General features: G+C 39.4%; 1 protein-coding gene and 1 long non-coding RNA gene across 3 annotated transcripts in view; both read left to right on the forward strand.

Moving 5' to 3' along the window:
* The window catches only part of USP22 (ubiquitin specific peptidase 22), a 51,979-nt gene that overhangs the window by 13,041 nt on the left and 20,340 nt on the right, over window positions 1-18,598 (forward strand). For both annotated transcript variants that reach the window (XM_081337897.1, XM_081337898.1), the window contains 3 exons: window positions 3,540-3,653; window positions 4,128-4,172; window positions 6,531-6,632. In XM_081337897.1, the coding sequence (XP_081194023.1) occupies window positions 3,540-3,653; window positions 4,128-4,172; window positions 6,531-6,632 (261 nt within the window). The remainder of the gene's footprint in view (window positions 1-3,539; window positions 3,654-4,127; window positions 4,173-6,530; window positions 6,633-18,598) is intronic.
* Window positions 11,131-11,928, forward strand: LOC308673872. Its single transcript, XR_014027762.1, has 2 exons — window positions 11,131-11,230; window positions 11,597-11,928. It is a non-coding gene; the product is annotated as an uncharacterized lncRNA (long non-coding RNA).

An 18,598-nucleotide genomic window follows, 5' to 3' on the forward strand; every position in this document is an offset into this window, starting at 1 on the left:
ATTCGTATCCTTGGCAACTGGCATGTGCTTAATGACGGTTGCAGCGTCCCGGGGATGTGATCCTCTTTTGCGACCTTCTGCTAAGCCAATCCAAAGGGGAAGCCAGATAGCAGCCGTGGCGATAAAGGTTGTAAAATGGGGCAAAACTCGCCTAGCAAATGTCTCGCTTAGCAACAGAAATTGTGGGCTGAGTTGTGTCCGTAAGTCAAGGATTACTGTACTCTCTCTCTCTCTGACAGCCGTAGTTGTCCAACATCACACCAAATACAAAATCACTACTGCTCAGCTCTGCTTCAGTTCATTCTCAACTGGGCACATCCCAGAATGAACAAAATTTCTTCTTTGAAGCTCTTAACGACTCTGCTTAGCTAACAGCAGTCTCCATGGAGACAAAGAGAAATTCAAACTCCGGGGACCCAACTGTACATCATTAACAAAAGCAGTTATATGTATATTTGCATGTTTTGCACCCAGAGGTCCAAGAAGGAAGGAGTGAACAGAAACATTTGAGGGATTTGCCCCCTTGGTTTTACGTGGCTTGTCACTGACAATCTTCTTTCATAGCATTGGGCTCACATTTTTATATTCTGAATTACGTTCTGTGTTTTTTCCGCATGTTTAATTTGGCTGGCATTGAACCTTGCAGTAAACACTCTACATACCCTGATCTCTGTGGTAGCTGGAGATAAAAAGCTCGGATTTTCTGGCTATGGTGGCCCTTACTCCATTATCCCTTGAATTAAGGAAAATACTACCTATGGTACAATTCTCAGAGCAATGTTGAAAACAAGTCTGTCGTCTTTAGAGGTTTATCTAGCGATATAAATGAGCTGTTCTCTTTTCAAACTCTAGTTGAAAAGTTATACATTAAAAAAGGAGAAGAAAATTGAGCTCATAAGACGTAAATGTACCATTAGAGCTCCTTTGGAAAAGCAGATCAGGCAGCTTCCTTATTTTTCAGCAAGGCATTAAAATTTTTTCCAATAGTACTGTAAGAATCTTGAACCCTGAAGGAACTTTGTCCCATATTTCAGACATTAGCAACTCTTACAATCTCCGTAACCATCTGGTAGCAAATTAACCCAGGTCAAAATCCCTTTACCTCTTTTGAACAAGTGTGCCAACAAGGGCAAGGATGCTAAATCTGGGAAATTAAGATTCCAGTCTCTATCCAACTCTGACAATTATGAAACAGCTACAATTTCTTACCATTTGTTCACCACCGTCCTAAGCTTGAACAGTCACTGAAGGAGTGGTTGTTAAGTGAGCCACCACTGTAGGAATATGAGTGCAGGAATCCACCACTTTCTCTGGGGAAAAAAATCTCAGTGTGGTTGATATACTAACCATATAACGTAGATAACTCAGTCTTGCAAAATCCTAGTAGACTTTTCAAAATCTGCATTCTAGCATCCAGATAACTTTAGAGTGTAAACTCATTTTTCTGCTTAAGGAACTGAGTTATGAATGCTCTCATTCCTGGCAAATGGGTGGCTGGATAAGAGACCTCAAACTGGAATGAAAAGAGACTTACAATGATGGTTTGTTGTGTGCAGGCTATCATAAGAGGCCATCTCAATGGTTGCTTCCAGGATGTGAACTAATAAAATAGTTTAATCACAGGCTAAAGAATCAAGTTTGATGCATATTAGGCTGATTATCCAGGATGACTTGTATAAGGCCTTTATACAAATATAAAGAGAGAAAAAAATATGTAAGGGAAAACATGTCAGTGATTATGTGATTTGATGGTGGATGTGTAATAGAATCTGCTTCTGTCGCTATTTTCATATTTTTATAAAAATCTTCACAAGGATTTTTTTTTTGCATTCAACTTTCAAATGTCAGTTACACCATTTTTATACTAGAGAGTTTTGTGGTAACTGACACTGCTATCTTTTATTTACTTTTAAATATTACTGCAGAGTCACTTTGATTTGTAGCCAGGTTGCAGACTGGAGCATACATTGAGATCTATAAGAAATGCTCTTGTTTTAAACAACACTCAAGCTTTATTTTAGGGTATAACATTCAGATAATCATATTGTAAGGCTCTTGACATTCATCCACCCATTATATTGCTATAGCAACAGTTCACTGGGATGGGTTATATAAGCAAGAACTGCATTCTATGCTATATAGTTAAATGATGTTTTTCATTTTAAAAACCCTTCCCATCTCATTATATGAAGAGAGAGGGATGTATGTGTATGAAATTAAGATAAACCTTCCCATTCATCTTTTACATTAATGAACAATTTTACCTGTTAACTCTAGTGTGCATAAGTTATTTTGTAAGCAAAAGCAATTCCACACGAAGATTGTATTTTTTTTAAAAAAAACCTAATCTGCTTTAAAGCCAAACCTCGTATTGAAGCACAGTTATTGGGCAAACAGCCTTTTCACATAACAAGTCTACATTTTAAGATGCTATGAGACACGGGTGTCCTTCCCTAGCCCAGTCCCAGATACATTACTAAATCTGCCAATTAATGATGGGAACTACTTTTATTAAAATTCCTGTTTGATACCTGGATTTCCAGTTTAATCTAGTGGAGTTACTCATTTCAGTTTCAGCCATGGACTAGAGCATTTATTTGTAAATTGTGAAAGAACAGTACTAAGCAGCCATTTAACTGATGAGAGTTTTGAAATTTTTGTTCTTAATTCGGTTTGACTTAGTAGAGCATCAGACTTAGTTAAATTAGAATATGGAAATGATACAAGATCACAGTCGCATGTCTTAATCTACTCTTCCAATCATGTGTCATTCAATAGTTAAGGAAAATAGAGATATCCTCATTGTAAAGGGGTTTGTTAATCTTATTTTAAAATTTAGCAGCCTTTGGGAGGCTTTTCCTAATGAAAATTGATTTTCAGTTTTCTTTGTGTTAAAAGATACATTGCTCACTGGCAAATTGGAGGTCTGTTAATTATTAGAATACATAGGCAACCCTTTTTGAAGCTTATGACTAGCCTTGATGTATACCTAAAATTGCATGTCTTTGTAGATTTAGCATGTATACCATTCAGGACTACCAGATAATTCTTGATTTAAAATTTGTTTTTAGAGATTTGAGATTTAGCGCTCTCACATGGCATAGAAACAATACAATCCACTATTTCTATCTTTCCTTAACACGATGGAATTTTTTTGAGGCTTGCAGAAAAAGGTATGTCCAAGCACAAAATAATTCTATAGACGTTTCTCCACTTATTTCTTACTCTCTGCAGGCTGATGAACGTAAATCGTGACATAGAATCGATTTTCACAGGGAATGCAAATTGGCTGCTGAGAAATATTTTCATATCATTGGTTGTGTTGGGGAGTCGTACCTCAGAATATCTGTAATAATTTAACCAGGATGTTTTTTAAGCGTTGCTGCTTGTCTGAGGCTTGGCAATAGACCTATAAAAGTCGTAACATTTGTCATGTGATAATAGTCCAAGTTGCTAATAAGGAGAGGTTAATTATAGACAATTCTTTATTTAGTTATAAAAAAAATGTTTCTTTTTCTCCATCCCTTCCCCTTCTGCAGCCATAGACCTTTTGTATGGGGGTATATACTGCTTTATGTGTCAAGATTACATATATGACAAAGATATGGAACAAATTGCCAAAGAAGAACAGCGGAAAGCTTGGAAACTACAAGGTTTGGTTTTCTTTAAGTATCTGCCTGAAAGAAGTTTTCATTTCGAGTCGTTCCTAGCCCTTTTGTTCTTGTAAAAGAAAAGTAATCAAACTTTAAGGAACGTTTTGGGAGAGAGAGAGAGAGATGGACAGATATTTCTCTTCAGGAGTTAAACTGAACACATCACGAAAGCATAGCCAAATTAAATGTAGAAAGAATATTTCAGTAAAAAAAACTTTCTTCCCTTGTGTTAATAATAAAGCAGAGTATTCAGGTCCTTTTGGAACATACTAGGCAAAAAAACCCCAACCCCTAAATTCTTCACACAAAACACCACGCTTTCCTTAGGCAGTTACTGCCTAGACTCTGCCAGCAGCTTAACAAAAATGTCACCTTGTTTGCACATACATTATGTAGATGTGTAGATACACAAATATATGTACACACATTTGTTTTGTTATTCAGTTTTCTTTCCCTAATTCTTTTCTTTTTTAGCCTTCACCCCAACCATGATTTCTCACTACCAGTGTACAATGACAGGTAAGAAGTGTGAGCTGGCGACACATTTCACTCGCAAAGTGTCCCTTTGCTGATTATCTGCCATTATCTGACAGAATTTGCATTGTTTTCATATTGTAAAGAATGTATTTTGTGATCCAGGAACCCTCAGTTTGCTGTATATACCTGTACACCGCCCTGAGTCCTTCGGGAGAAGGGCGGTATAAAAATTTAATAAATATAAAATATATATATAAATATATATTGTTTCTCTAGTAAAACGAGGCATTTTACAGCACACTTTTTCAACCTGCAGCCTTTTCAATGGTTGGGAGGGCTATTTTAACCGTTAGGTATCTAAAGTTGAATAAAACATTTTTTTCTTCCAAATTAAAATAAATAGTTGATAATTATGTAAGTCCCTGTTCTGTAAATATTTGTCCATGTATTTAACGACATGTCTATTGTTTGCTTCTTACTTACATAAGCTTGTTTCTGCCATTAGCACTAATCCGAACAAATACGTATGCAAATTCATCTTGATATGCCATGTCTAGTATATGCTTACTGTGTATAGTGGATATAATTTCTTGAGATCTTCTTTAATCCACCCCTCCGGTTGATCTGTGCTAAATCCTTTCCCTTCATGCCAGTTGTTTCTGCATTCTAGTTTTATAAGGTTTCAAAAAGTTAAAACCAGTGGGTCCTTTGAAAGAGCCAATGGGTTTCTTGCAAAAGCTCCGTTTTTGAAAAGCTTTGCCGAAGACCCTAGCTGAGTCATTTTATCTGTCTATGTAACAGTGCCTCATTCATCTTTGCAAAGGGAATTTCATAGTTGATTTGTTTATAGCTACTCCATCCAATATTTCATGGAAATCTACTTTATTTCCTGTAAGGTATTTTCCTTTTGGTGGTTAGAATATTAGCTTAGTAGTAATAGAAAAGCACAGGAGATTCTTGTTATTTGAGGTCCCCCTCCCTTTGTGTGTGTGTGTGTGTGTGTGTGTGTGTGTGTGTGTGTGTGTGTGACATTGTAGAATGTTATATCTGGTGAAGATCATCTATAAGAACATCTATCTCTAATTTGCACGGTCATATATAGAATTGGCCACCTAATGAGAAGGAAGGACTCACTGGAGAAGAGCCTAATGCTGGGAAAGATTGAGGGCAAAAGATTGACGATAGAGAATCAGGTGGCTGGATGGAGTCACCGAAGCAGTAGGCGTGAGCCTTAATGGACTCCAGAAGATGGTAGAGGACAGGAAGGCCTGGAGGAACGTTGTCCATGGGGTTGCGATGGGTCAGACACGATTTCGCAGCTAACAAATCTAGAATTGGATTGTTAGTGTATTAAACTGAAAATTTAAATGTCCAATCAGTTTATTAATCTGTTTTACTCCCAACATCTCTGATTATAATAATTAGATTCAGAAAGCCACCAAGATGACCCATTTTTCCCCTTTCTTCAAATAGTTATCTCTTCCAAGCAGACTCATACAGTGTGCATGCCACACACACACACACACACACACACACACACACACACACACACACACACACCTGCATACATGTAGATATACACACATATTTAGTCTCATGGACAGATGACAATCATTTGTTTTTGAGCAACACATTGTTAAGGAAAACCTATAACAAGGATCCAAAGAGCTGTTTATATTATACTCAGTGGATATGTAATTGCCCAGTAGAATAGTTACTTTTCCTTTTGGACTTTCCTTTAAAACTGTTCACTCTAAAAACAGACTTGCCAGACTCAGGAGCTATTCTTTCAGGCAGATAAGCTTCAGCAGTCTTACAGAATTAATTGCAAAGTTCTTTGGCTCTCAGCCTATATAATTTATGGTCCAGATTGCAGAGACAGACTGAGGGGGGGGATATTAGTTTTTACATACTAAGGAAATGGTTTGAATATCATCCACATTGTGTCGGTTCTATACATCACCTTTTCAAAATAGCACACAGCTGCCTAATGAATTGGATTATTTATTTTTTGCTGTTGTCATCATATTTTTAAAGTATCTCCACTCAAAGGTCATGCTTCAGGGATGGCTTCTCTGACAGCATAGCTGTCTTAACTCAAAAGAACAACCAATATGAAGGGCAAACTGCTATTGTGTTTTTAATTTAAAAGTATCTTCATCCGCTGTTAGTAAAAAGAAAAGGAGAGGAAATTGTTACTTTAAAATGCCAACACAGTCCAAGCAATAAGTCTTGGATGTTTTTAACACACATTTGTGGGAACATATTTAGAAGGTCAGAACTGCAGAGGAAATAATAGGGCAACCTATTTAATGAATGGTGCAGTTTGCATTGCAAAGTATCCTGATAGCTGCAAGCAGTCTTCTGAAATATAGTCCTGTATTTCTTTTCATTATCCAGGTATTGGAGAGAAGTATTCAACGTGGGAGCCAACCAAACGAGAGTTAGAGCTGCTTCGACATAACCCCAAGCGACGAAAAATAACTACAAATTGTACCATAGGTAAGGGAGAATTGCATACCTCACATAATTCTGCAGTCATCTGCAGAATTACAGGTAGTCCTTGCTTACCAACCATTCGTTCAGTGACCATTTGAGGTTATGGCGCTGCTAAAAAAAACCCAAAACTTTACAGACCATTTATGACTTTTGCAGCATCTCTCAGTCACGTGGTTGCCATTACAATCAGTATGCCTTTGTCTGTGTCTGACGTTTCTTCCTTTCTTTTCCCTTTTGCAGAGCAAGAAAAACTTGAGAGAAAGGGATTGCAAGAGAGTAAGCTGTTTCCTCTTCTGTACATCAAAAGCAATGTGATCATACTAGCGGCCCAGGGCTGGGAGCCACAGGTGTGCTACACAAGCTTACAGTACTCTCTTGAAACCTGTTTCTCTCCAGTCTCTCCACTCTGCCAGGAAGCAGGAAAGCAAGAGGTTTCTGTAGTCTCCTTTGGATGATCCTTTCTCTTTGCTGGTGCAATCACATTGATGTGCAGAAGAGCACACAGCTTACCTTCCTGAAATCGTCCTCTCCAGTCTCTCTGCTCTGCAAATGAGGGAGATACAAAATGAGATTTCTGTAGGCCAGGGGTGTCAAACTCAATTTCATGGAGGGCCGCATCAGCATTGCGGTTGCCCTCAGGGGGCCGGGTGGGTGTGGCCAGGGTGGGCGTGGCCTACTGGGTGGGCGTGGCTGGAGTGCGTATGGCCTACTGGGTGGGCATGGCCAACTCTACATGGTTCGCATCAAGGGTGCCTGTGGGGGCCTGGGCAGGAGTGGGACAGATCTGAGGGTCTCTGGCAGGAGGAGGGTCTCTGGGCCAGGGCCAAGGCAGTGGGGGCCGTTCCCTCACTGTTTCCAGGATGGCTTCGCGGGCCACATGAAACCACTTTGCGGGCCGGATCCGGCCCCCGGGCCTTGTGTTTGACATGTCTGCTGTAGGCAGCGAGATGGAAGAGAGATTTCAAAGGCTGTGGTACATCGCATTGCTTTTCATGTTTACAAGAGAGTAAGCAAGCCAAGACACAACAGCTTTCTCAAGTTGAAAGGGTTAGGGTTAGCAGGCAAAGGCAGGGCCAAGGTATAAAACTGAGTAGCCTTTTATCTCTTTCCTGCCAGAAACCACAGTCTTCATCATGGAATTTCCAATTGCTGGTCCTAATTAGGGTCGTTAAGCGAGGACTATCAATATTCATGCTTCATTAGTCTTTTTACGTTCTGATTTCCTATTTATTGCACTTTGACTTCCCTGTATCAAAATATTGATATAGACCATCCACATGTGAAGCTGGAGACTTGGATATTGTTAATACTTTGAAGGGAGTCAGTTTTGTCTTTGTTACTTATCATTTTGGTAATACTTACCTATTTGTCTCTTTTCTCTCTCCTATTTTATGATCCTTTTGCCCTGCTTCTAAATGATAAACTATCTTTCATTCTTTCACCTTTTATTCAGGCTGACATATTTTCGTTGCTCAGATGGTTTGTTGTTACTTTATCAATGTATTCTTTCCCAAAGAATAAACTGAGAAAAGGACAAAACCCACCCACCCTTCCTTCCTTCCTTCCTTCCTTCCTTCCTTCCTTCCTTCCTTCCTTCCTTCCTTCCTTCCTGTTTCCTGCATTTTAATTTCTATTTTCAAAAAGTTGTTCCATCCATCCAATACCTAATTATAAGAAAAACTCAAGGCTTCCTTCATATTTCATCCAATCTCTCTCTTATGTTGCTGTTCTTATTTTTCTGCATAAATTCCTTGTGGGCAGGGTGGGCTTTTAATTCTTCTTGGGTGTAACTGTTGTTGTCATTATACACTTTCAAACTACAGTAAGTAAGGGTATACATTCAGTTTTTCTCATGCTTCTGCAACTTTGGAATCCAGATGTCATAAAAGTACTACAGCCTTGGAGGTGGGTGGATGCCAGTTCTGAAGAACTGGAAATTTAGACTGGAAAACAAATGTTAAAGAAACTCAATGTCCTGGGGAAATGGCTTACGAAGCCGTGTCTGTATGCTGAAAATGATGAGAAGTTGGTGGAAACGGTTCATTTCATGTTACTAGGACACTGTAGGACAGAGTTTTCTACAAAATGTTCCACTATTGTAAAAAAAAAAAGTCCAGCCATGTGTCAAGTCAGTAGCGCTGGACAAGATTGTATTTGGATAAATGGAAAGTCTGAGTAGGACCACTGAACAATGAAACAACTTTGCTTGTTCGTTCTGTTGGCTGTTTTGACTTTTGTTGAAAAGGTTTCTAGCTTTCCTTAAAGTAGAAATCTCTACACTCAGGAACGTGTGCTGAGGTGAAGAATCCAGAATGAAAAGGATAAGAGAAATAAGAATTCTTCATTCTTCTGTCTGCAAAATATTTAATCATTTCTCAGCTTTTGTATTATCTTTGTGCCAGTTGCACATTTTACTTGAATGAAACTTGGAGTTATATCAGTAAATATGGTTTGCATGATTTTTTTTTATTTATAGGAATCAAGCAAGGACGCTTGAGATAAATTGCTTATATTTCCACCGTCCTCTGTGACCAGTTAAACTGTCCAGGATACCCCATCCTGGGTGGTTATCTACCCCTAAAAACTGTTCCTCTCCCCACATTGGTATCTTACTGAATTCATTCAGGAATACACACCAGCTATCAAGCTCCATCAACATCCTTAGAACTTACGGGGTTTCCTTTAAAACTGGTTGAATATTTCCCAGCAATTCAGACGTTTAATAATAATAATAATAAATGTAAGCCTTTATCATTAGTCCTTTAGAGTTATTTGAGAGTGTCAAGAAGTATTGCTTGTTTGGGGTCTGTAGGCATGAAAGATCAAGTAGGTAGTATATACACACCGATTATTTGGTTAGGCACACAGGTAGTCCTCGACTTACAACAGTCTGAAAAAAGTCGAGTTATGACCGTTGCTAGGGTCACGTGATCAAAATTTGGGTGCTTGGCAACTGACTCGTAATTTTGACGGTTGCAGTGTTCCGGGGTCACGTGATCCCCATTTTGGGACCTTCTGACGAGCGACGCTTAAAAGGCTGCGTTGCTAATTTAAGAACTGCAGCCCTTCACTTACAGATGTGGCAAGAAAAGTCGCAAAACGGGCCAAAACTCACCGAGCAACCATCTCACTTTGCAACGCAGCTCGGCTGTGGTTGCAAATTAAGGATTACCTGTACACAGATGTTTCAGCCAAATTTCTAATCCCGTCTAAGGATTACCTGTACACAGATGTTTCAGCCAAATTTCTAATCCCGTCTTAAGTAAAAGTAACAGTTGTAGCCTAGGCAACTTGCCCTGTGATTTAAAGCTGAGGAGGCAGAATAGGAATGCATGGATACCACCGTAGAATTAAGTAGGACATGGGCTTCTCTAGAGGGTCAGCTTACACTGAAACGGTCTGACATTAGGAGTGAATAGAAAGTTGGCAAAGTTTTTTTTTTATTGAAAAGTTTTTCAATACAGTTTATCTTTAACAATCCCTCCCCCCCACCCCCCACCCAACCCTTCCTAGCCCTCCCTAACCCTCCCCCCTCCCCTTCCCCCCTCCCCCCTCCCCGACTTCCCAGAGCTAAATACAAGGTATGAAGGTAAAAACAATCATAAACAACCATATGCTAACAACAATAAACTATTAAGTCTATCACACTCTAGCTCATATGAAATGACTACAAGCAATACTAATATCACATAAAGAAAAGAAAAAAGAAAAAACTTATACAAATGCTAAATGAAACTTTTTAGTCCCGTATTTGTTCTGGATATAATCAATCCACTTTTTCCACTCTGTAATATAACGTTGTTGCGAATGATCTTTCAAATAAGCCGAAATCTTTGCCATTTCCGCCAGGTCAGAAACTTTTAGAGTCCATTCTTCTATAGTCGGAAGTTCCTCCTTCTTCCAATATTGACCTATTAAAAGTCTTGCTGCTGTAATTAAGTTCAATATCAACTTAGTGTCCACAACAGTAGTATGGCAAAGTTTGTTGATAACCCCAACTTTTTCAGGATAGTGAAAACTTAAATCGGATTATGAAGAGCTTCACAAGACTCTCCCCAAACTGGGTGGTGAATGGGCAGCAAAATGGCAAATGCAGTTCAATGTAAGTAAGCTTAAAGTGATGCACATGGGGGCCAAAAAATTACTTCCACACATAATTAAGGGGCTAATTTGACTTTCTAATCATCAGAGGGATTTGGGGATCACGGCAGACGGGAACATACTGTTCCAGCGTACAGCGGCTGTGGAAAAGCCCCCCTTCCCTGTTTATGATGGACATTCGAATAACCTTGTTACATATTCAGGAAAACTTGTAGTGTGATCACTTGGAACATGCGCTGTTCTGACATACTTTCATCAGATTTGTGGAAATAGGAAACGGGCAACATAAATATTGGAAGTCTGGAACAATTTCCTTATAAAAAAATAAACTATGGCCAGGAGCATTTTAATTGAAAAGAGGGATGAGGGATTGAAGTTACCTAGGAAGAGATAGAGAGATATTTCTTTTGTAAGAATTACATGCAGTGAACTGAACAAACGGGAAATTCTGGAGTAAGAAAAGTATTATGTAAAGTGTATATTGTTGTAAACTACCATAGGTAAAAGGTAAAGGTTCCCCCGCACGTGCGTATCGTTTCCGAATCAAGGGGCCGGTGCTCATCTCCGTTTCAAAGCCGAAGAGCCAGCGCTTGTCCAAGAATGTCTCCGTGGTCATCTGGCTGGCATGACTAGACGCCAAAGGCGCACGGAACGCTGTTACCTTCCCACCGTAGTGGTCCCTATTTTTCTACTTGCATTTTTACGTACTTTCGAACTGCTAGGTTGGCAGAAGCTGGGACGAGTAACAGGCGCTCACTCTGTTACGCGGCACTTGGGATTCGACCCGCCAAACTGCCGACCTTCTGATCGACAAGCTCAGCGTCCTAACCCACTGAGCCACTGCGTCCTTTTTTAAACTACCATAGGACCCTGATAATCATAGCAAGCTGAGTAAATAGAGAAATAATTCACATTATTTATGACTTTTTGAGGCCTGTTGACCACAAAATCTGTTAATAATATATCAGTGTGTATAAAAGGATGCATACTGACTTCCGCTCAATACAGCTAATTGCAAATTTTTAAAATAGGTTCTGCATATAACACTCTGAATAACTTCTGGCTTCTGATTCAAGACATTACTGTTCTGCTCTTGTCATATCAACCTTATTTGGAATCAGAAGCCTGATAATGTTTTAAGTAGATTAGTTTCAAATGCTTTCTAATTAAAAGGGGAAAAAACCAAAAAAATAAAAAATCCCCAGGTTCATTCTTTCTATTGTGCTGTATCTTATTCATGTGGTGTAAATGAGCACATCAGATTAATTTCAGATGCCAGGGATGTACGCATGGGGCTGGTTAATGCAGGGTGTTGTGTGTATGTGTTTTTTTTTTACTATTTCCTTGCACAGCTTGTATTTTGTTATCCTTCTCTTTCTCCCTCTCTTAAGAACAGTCTTCCTGAACAGCCTGAGGTATTAGAAAGAACTGATTAGCATATGAAGTTACTTTGTGGCTGAAGACTTATTTTTTTTCACAATAGGCAGAATTAGGCTTCCCAAGTACAGGGGTAATTAGCTAAAGCCACCTGGGATCCTCATTTGTTACACTGCCAAAAGGGGGAAAAAAAGCAGAGGAACAACCTCTTTTAAAAAAAAATAATAGAGGGAAATGGAGTGGGGTGGGCCAACTGTTTTCAGGAAATAAAAGGAGGGATGGGAAGAGATGCCACTGACAATAGCCACAGAACAGTGGCAGGTGTCTTTTGCAGCTGTGTGACATTTGGCAGCATGACCTGGGGTAGGAAAACACGAGTGGAATAAATATTGTAATAGTTCTTCAGCCTAAACGTGGCACCGAGAAGGTTGTGTATGCTGAAAAGTAATTAAGACATTAGTTCTGGTTCTCTGGGCAACATCCAGAAACATTGCTTGATCCTTCAATATTATGTAAACGAAGCCTGAGTGTCTGTGCACGAGGAACAGAGGTGATGGGAGGATGTTGAAAATTGCATGAATGAATACTTTAATGACTACTTTTTAGACTAGCTGGTTGATGAACTGGGGCGCAAAAAGAAAATCAGCACTGGCTTACTTTAAACTTGAGAAAGCAAGGGTAGGCTTTGTTATAGCTTTTGTTGAAATGTAGTGGTCTCTAAAAACCCATGGTTTTAAGTGGATTTCTGTTCATTATGATGAACATAATTCAGAAGCGGTGTTCTGTCTACATGAGACAGAATGTAAATGAAACCCTCTCCATTACTTAAAAATGGAAAGGGTTCTTGCTGGACCAGGGTGTGTCAAACTCGCAATGTCACGTGATGTGTTGTGACATATCGCGACTTTCCCCCCATTACTGACAATGGGGTGGGCGCGGTTTTGCCATGGTGCATGCGGCCTGTGTGGGCCGGCAGTTTGATACCCCTGTGCTAAACTAACCTCTTTGAATCTAATACCAATTAACTGTCTTGTTTTCGGTTTACTGAGATCAACAGGGGGGGGGGAAATCTCTGCGGGTAGATTCTTCCCAATTTAACTGGCTTTTAGGAAACCATCTGAATCCCCTATCTAAATTGTTTCTAATAATACCAGAAGCCCATACATTTAAAATATTTGTGTGTCAATCCAATTGTACCGTTCCTATTTTAACTCCCTTCTGAATTAACCCCTTCTGTCTAACTTCCCAATAGAATGGACCGATGAAAGAATCGCGTTCATTGTTTTTATACCCGCGTAAGTCACAAAAATCTTAACGCCCCCCCTTCCTCTTTTCCAGTGTCTTCTTCTAATTTGAAAAATGCAGAATCATGACCTTGGTGTAGTCTGTGGTTTGTCCTTTCACTTATAATTCTAAATTCTAAAACCTGGGGCCTCCTTTCCTTCTGGTACTCGATTCACATAGTCATGAGAAAATGTGAAGCTTTGCTGTGTATTTTTTCTTTTTCCCCTTCCTTTCCACCCCCTTCTGCACACTCCCCAGAAGGCATGTGCAGAAACTGCCAGCGTGCTTTTCTGAAATCTGGCTGCTCCAGGAGGCTCAATTGTACCAGCCATCTGTGGGAGAAGAATCACACAGCTGCTTCAGAGTTCTCAGAGGTTGGTGGGCAACATGGACTTTCGATCAAACGAAAAACCCCCCAGATTTGCTGCCCAACAGGCTGCATCTAATCTGGTGATCGGGATGCAGTTCCCTTAAGTGGCACTCGTAGGTCTGGGGTGAACATGTGACTTAGTGACGCTGCTTGCCGCTTTCCCACTTACGAGATGAAGTGATAAATCAGAACTTGGCTAATAAGCCGTAGGGAGCATGCGGAAGGGATGCCAAGTTAATATAAGAATTTGCCGCCTTCTGAATGAGTGCTTCATTTTTCAAGGATTCCTCTTTCCATTTAATAGATGGGAATATTAAAAACTCATTCCTTTTCTATTGTTCTATCTTGGGGGTTTTTCTGTTTGCTTTTTCACCAACACAGAGAATAAACGGTTGAGTTTGACACTCACTCGCTGAATACATCCTGACAGGAAAAACTATAATGTTGGTGCTGCCCTTAGGTTAGTTGATGTGTTTCATTTTTCTGGGTTTCCAGAAAAATTCTTTCGGGAACTGTTGTCTCGTATACTGGAAAGAAATTAAGAAACTTTCCAGTTTCTTTTATTTTGGGAGTATTTAAGCTGATCTAACAAATCTTGCATAATTAACAGGGAAACAAAAAGAAAAGATGTGTCTGCTTAGACATGTTGCCTTACAATATTTTCCTCTTGGAGACCTATTCAGTTCCTTAGTATGGCTTCTTATAAATAAATAGGTACATAACTATAACAGGATCGAATCCTACTAGATGTTGCAGTGATAGTTATGCTTGCTCGCGGATTCCGAAATTACTATTTAGAAGGTTCCTCTGAAGGAAATCATTGCTGAAAAGTCTTAGCCATCCCATACGATCAGCAGTTTAAAACCCAGCTCTTTGAGGCAGATAGTTTCATTAAACCACCGAAATTTCTCTGTGAGATATAGGTGACTCATAGGAGCATATGTGCATGTCTTCAATTATCTGAAGACAAACTTCAAAGACGAACTTAACTGCGCTGTGCCCGTTTTTGATTATGCTTAATGAGTTACTGGTTAGTTAAATTTGGCTGGCAGGAAAGTCTTGCATCTAAAATAAGACTCCACTGCGCATTTCTAGTTGAGATTACTTGGCTTTGACCAATTCGTAGGGGCTCTAGAAAACTGTTTTATTTCAAAAGTAAATCACATGCATTTCTCCACTCCACCCTGGGTCTTCTTCTCCGTTGCTACTGAATGTCTACTCTATACGGTCTAATAACTGGATGAGTCAGAGTCAGGAAATCGGATTCAACAGCTGTGTATAAACCTGCCAGCAATTAAAAAAGCAACTTTTTTGCACACTGTTCCTCATGATGGCCTTCCGTGTAGCAATCTAACCCTTTTCAAAGTGCTTCTTTCCAGATGCACTGAACTACAACTTCCATGTAGTCTGACACATCTGGAGGGCCCTTAAATTGGGCAGCCTGGCCAAAAGATAAATTTGCAAGCCTCAGATCTCCACTTCATTGAAAATGTGCAGGGCAAGCTAAAAGATGTGATCTGTTGGTTTCCAGCTATTCTGTGCCATTGAGTATATGACACAGTCTCCACCAGCTGCTTTGCATGACTCAGCAAAGATGTCTGTTGTGGGAAATACAATATAGGCATGGCTAAACCCTTTTTGGGCTCCAGATCACCCGCTGTGATTGCTTCCCGTTAAAAGGTAAAGGTAAAGGTTCCCCCGCACACGCGTGCTAGTCGTTTCCGACTCTAGGGGCCGGTGCTCATCTCCGTTTCAAAGCCGAAGAGCCAGCGCTTGTCCGAGGACGTCTCCGTGGTCATGTGGCCGGCATGACTAGACGCCAAAGGCACACGGAACGCTGTTACCTTCCCACCGTAGTGGTCCCTATTTTTCTACTTGCATTTTTTATGACTTGCCTATTTTTCATAATTCATGAAAGGAAGTCTTCCTTCAGGTTTATGAACGAATGCCATTGATAACGTTGCATTTGTGTGGTTGTGCATCAGATGTGTTCCTGGTATATTTAAGAAACTCAAAAGCCCCAAATACATTTGATTTGTTTGCTGGTTTGTATCGTGAGCTGCGATTGCATTTATTTAAATGCTGGCATTGGTAGCAGAAGCTGGCAAAACAGTAAGAGTGGGTGATTTTGCTTTGTTTTTATTATTGTAATGTTAATGAATGTTCTTCCATGCAGCTAAGCAGCATTAGTCCTTTTTTTTTTTTGCAGCCGGCTTTGTAAATATTTGAAAACATGTAAGGAACTCCATATCATAGTAGTGAAAGAGGAATGTGCTTTTCCAGCTGTGTTAGAATATTTAGGCTGATAGCTGTTAACTAATTGCTAGTTAAAGAATGAGAGCTACTGTATATATTGGGACTAATGTTTTAAATTAAGTTACTTGTCTGTAAAAGCTGAGTAGGATATTTGATTCTTTTCTTTTCTTTTTTTCAAAAAAATCTATGCCCTTTGCCAAGCTATCTGCAAGTTGGCTAGCTGGTAGAGATCGGCTAGCTGGTAGAGATCGGCATGAAATTCTGTCTACATTTGTGGCCCCTGACTAAAACGTAAAGGAGTAAAGGACTCATAAAATTCCTATTGATTTATATACGCTTATAAGGTTTTTAGTTTGCACTGACAGAATATTTTAATGGCTTCGGATTTTATTTTTTATTTTTTTTGTTTCAACAGTCTACTTGAAATACCCTGATAAAATATTCTGGTGTGTGTACTTTGTTTCAAATGTGAAGCAAAGCGCATTTTCTGTTTCTTTCTTACCCCAGTGCCCAAGGAACTGTTAAAGTGCACCAATACTCAGTGGTGGGAACAGTAAGCATGATTGCTGGGCTTCTGGAAAATAATTAGAACATGGTCTGCTTAGAGTTGCCAAATTAGCTAAAAAAAAAGCTGCTGGCCATAGACAGCAAAATTGCCTTTCAGATTGGACATCTCCTTAGGACACTAGGACAGTTTCCCTGAAAATTACAGTAAATACCTTAAGTTAGCAGCTAAATAAATGTAAACTTACCTAGATCCTTGAATAAACACAGAGATCTAAAAGTGGGGGATCTTCTATAATCATAAATCACAGCAAAATGTATAATAGTTCCCCTTTCTTTTCAGAGTTGGTTATTTCTCACAATGTGTGTTGTTTATGGTGAGGGAATATAGCAACTAAAAACAGAAGAAGACCTTGTTTTAGTACCACCAGAAATGTAAGAATTGCATGGTGAATAATAATAATAATAATAATAATAATAATAATAATAATAATAATAATAATAATAATAATAATAATAATAAGAAGAAGAAGAAGAAGAAGAAGAAGAAGAAGAAGAAGAAGAAGAAGAAGAAGAAGAAGAAGAAGAAGAAGAAGAAGGAGGAGGAGGAGGAGGAAGGGACCTTGGAGGTCATCTAGTCCAACCCCCTGCTCAGGCAGGAAACCCTATACCATTTCAGACAAATGGCTGTCCAGTCTCTTCTTAAAAACTTCCAGTGTTGGAAGTTCCAGCTTCCAGCTTCTGGAGGCAGGTTGTTCCACTGGTTAATTGTTCTAACTGTCAGGAAGTTTCTCCTTAGTTCCAGGTTGCTTCTCTCCTTGACTAGTTTCCATCCGTTGCTTCTTGTCCTGCTTTCAGGTGCTTTGGAGAATAGCTTGGCTCCCTCTTCTTTGGGGCAGCCCCTGAGATACTGGAACATTGCTATCATGTCACCCCTCACCCTTCTCTTCATTTGACTAGACATCCCCAATTCCAGCAACCGTTCCTTATAGGTTTTAGCCTCCAGTCCCCTGATCATCTTTGTTGCTCTTCTTTGTACTCTTTCCAGAGTCTCGACATCTGTTTTACATCGTGGTGACCAAAGCTGGATGCAGGATTCCAACTGTGGCCTTACCAAGGCCTTGTAAAGTGGTATTAACACTTGACATGCTTCCATACATACTAATATATAATATGTAGGGCTTGGTATTGTAAAAGCTATGGTCGCTGATAATGATCTTTTCTTCCCATTTTTTTGAAACATGAACTCTGTTGTGAATATATAAGAATATATAAGCAACATATGTTGAGTTACCAGGATGAAGGAGAAAAGAATTTATGTATGAACTGTATTTTGTCAGTTTAGTAGGAGTGAGTCTCATTTTCTAACGATGCCATCTGCACAGATTTAATTTTGGCTTCAGAGCTCCAATCGAGTTAATATAAAATGTCTTTGTAAAATTCTCATTCTGTTGTAAAAATATGTGCCACACGAAATACATCTATATATCTCTTTCTTTTACCATTCAGAAAACGTCTAATTTCCACACTGTCCAGAGAAAATATCCAGATCTTGAAAGAGTAATTGAATACTTCTATACTCCAGTAAGAGTTCTGTGTGTCTAGGTGATAATTGAGGTTAAAATTGGCAATTTTAAACAGGGATTTAAACATTTCACACTAAAAATGTTCCAACTGGAAAAGTATAGCTTAAACAAATGGGATTTGCTGTTGCAAACTGTTGCAAAATTTGTTGCAAACTGTTTCTATGAATGGGCCATAGAGATATATGCAGTTCTCATTTCTAGCTGAATGCTCAGTTTTAAAAACAGGAAATTGAAACTGCATCTCCCTGGCTGGTTGGTTTGTTTGTTTATTCATCACACCTCTGAAACCTCCTGACATCACAGCAGTTCTCTTGGAATATTCTCTGCCTGCGAGAGACAGTTTCACCTTAACTCTTTTCCTTTTGCTTTAATGTCTGAATTAAGAGCATCCAGCTTTCACTCCCTTCTTTTGCTTGTGCTATCAGCTCTGCAAGTGAAATTCCAAGGAATATCCATGGAACATCCTCCAATTCCAGCAAGCGTCTCCCCCT

Source organism: Vipera berus (genome assembly GCF_964194415.1).
Source record: "Vipera berus genome assembly, chromosome: 13".
NCBI lineage: Eukaryota > Metazoa > Chordata > Lepidosauria > Squamata > Viperidae > Vipera > Vipera berus.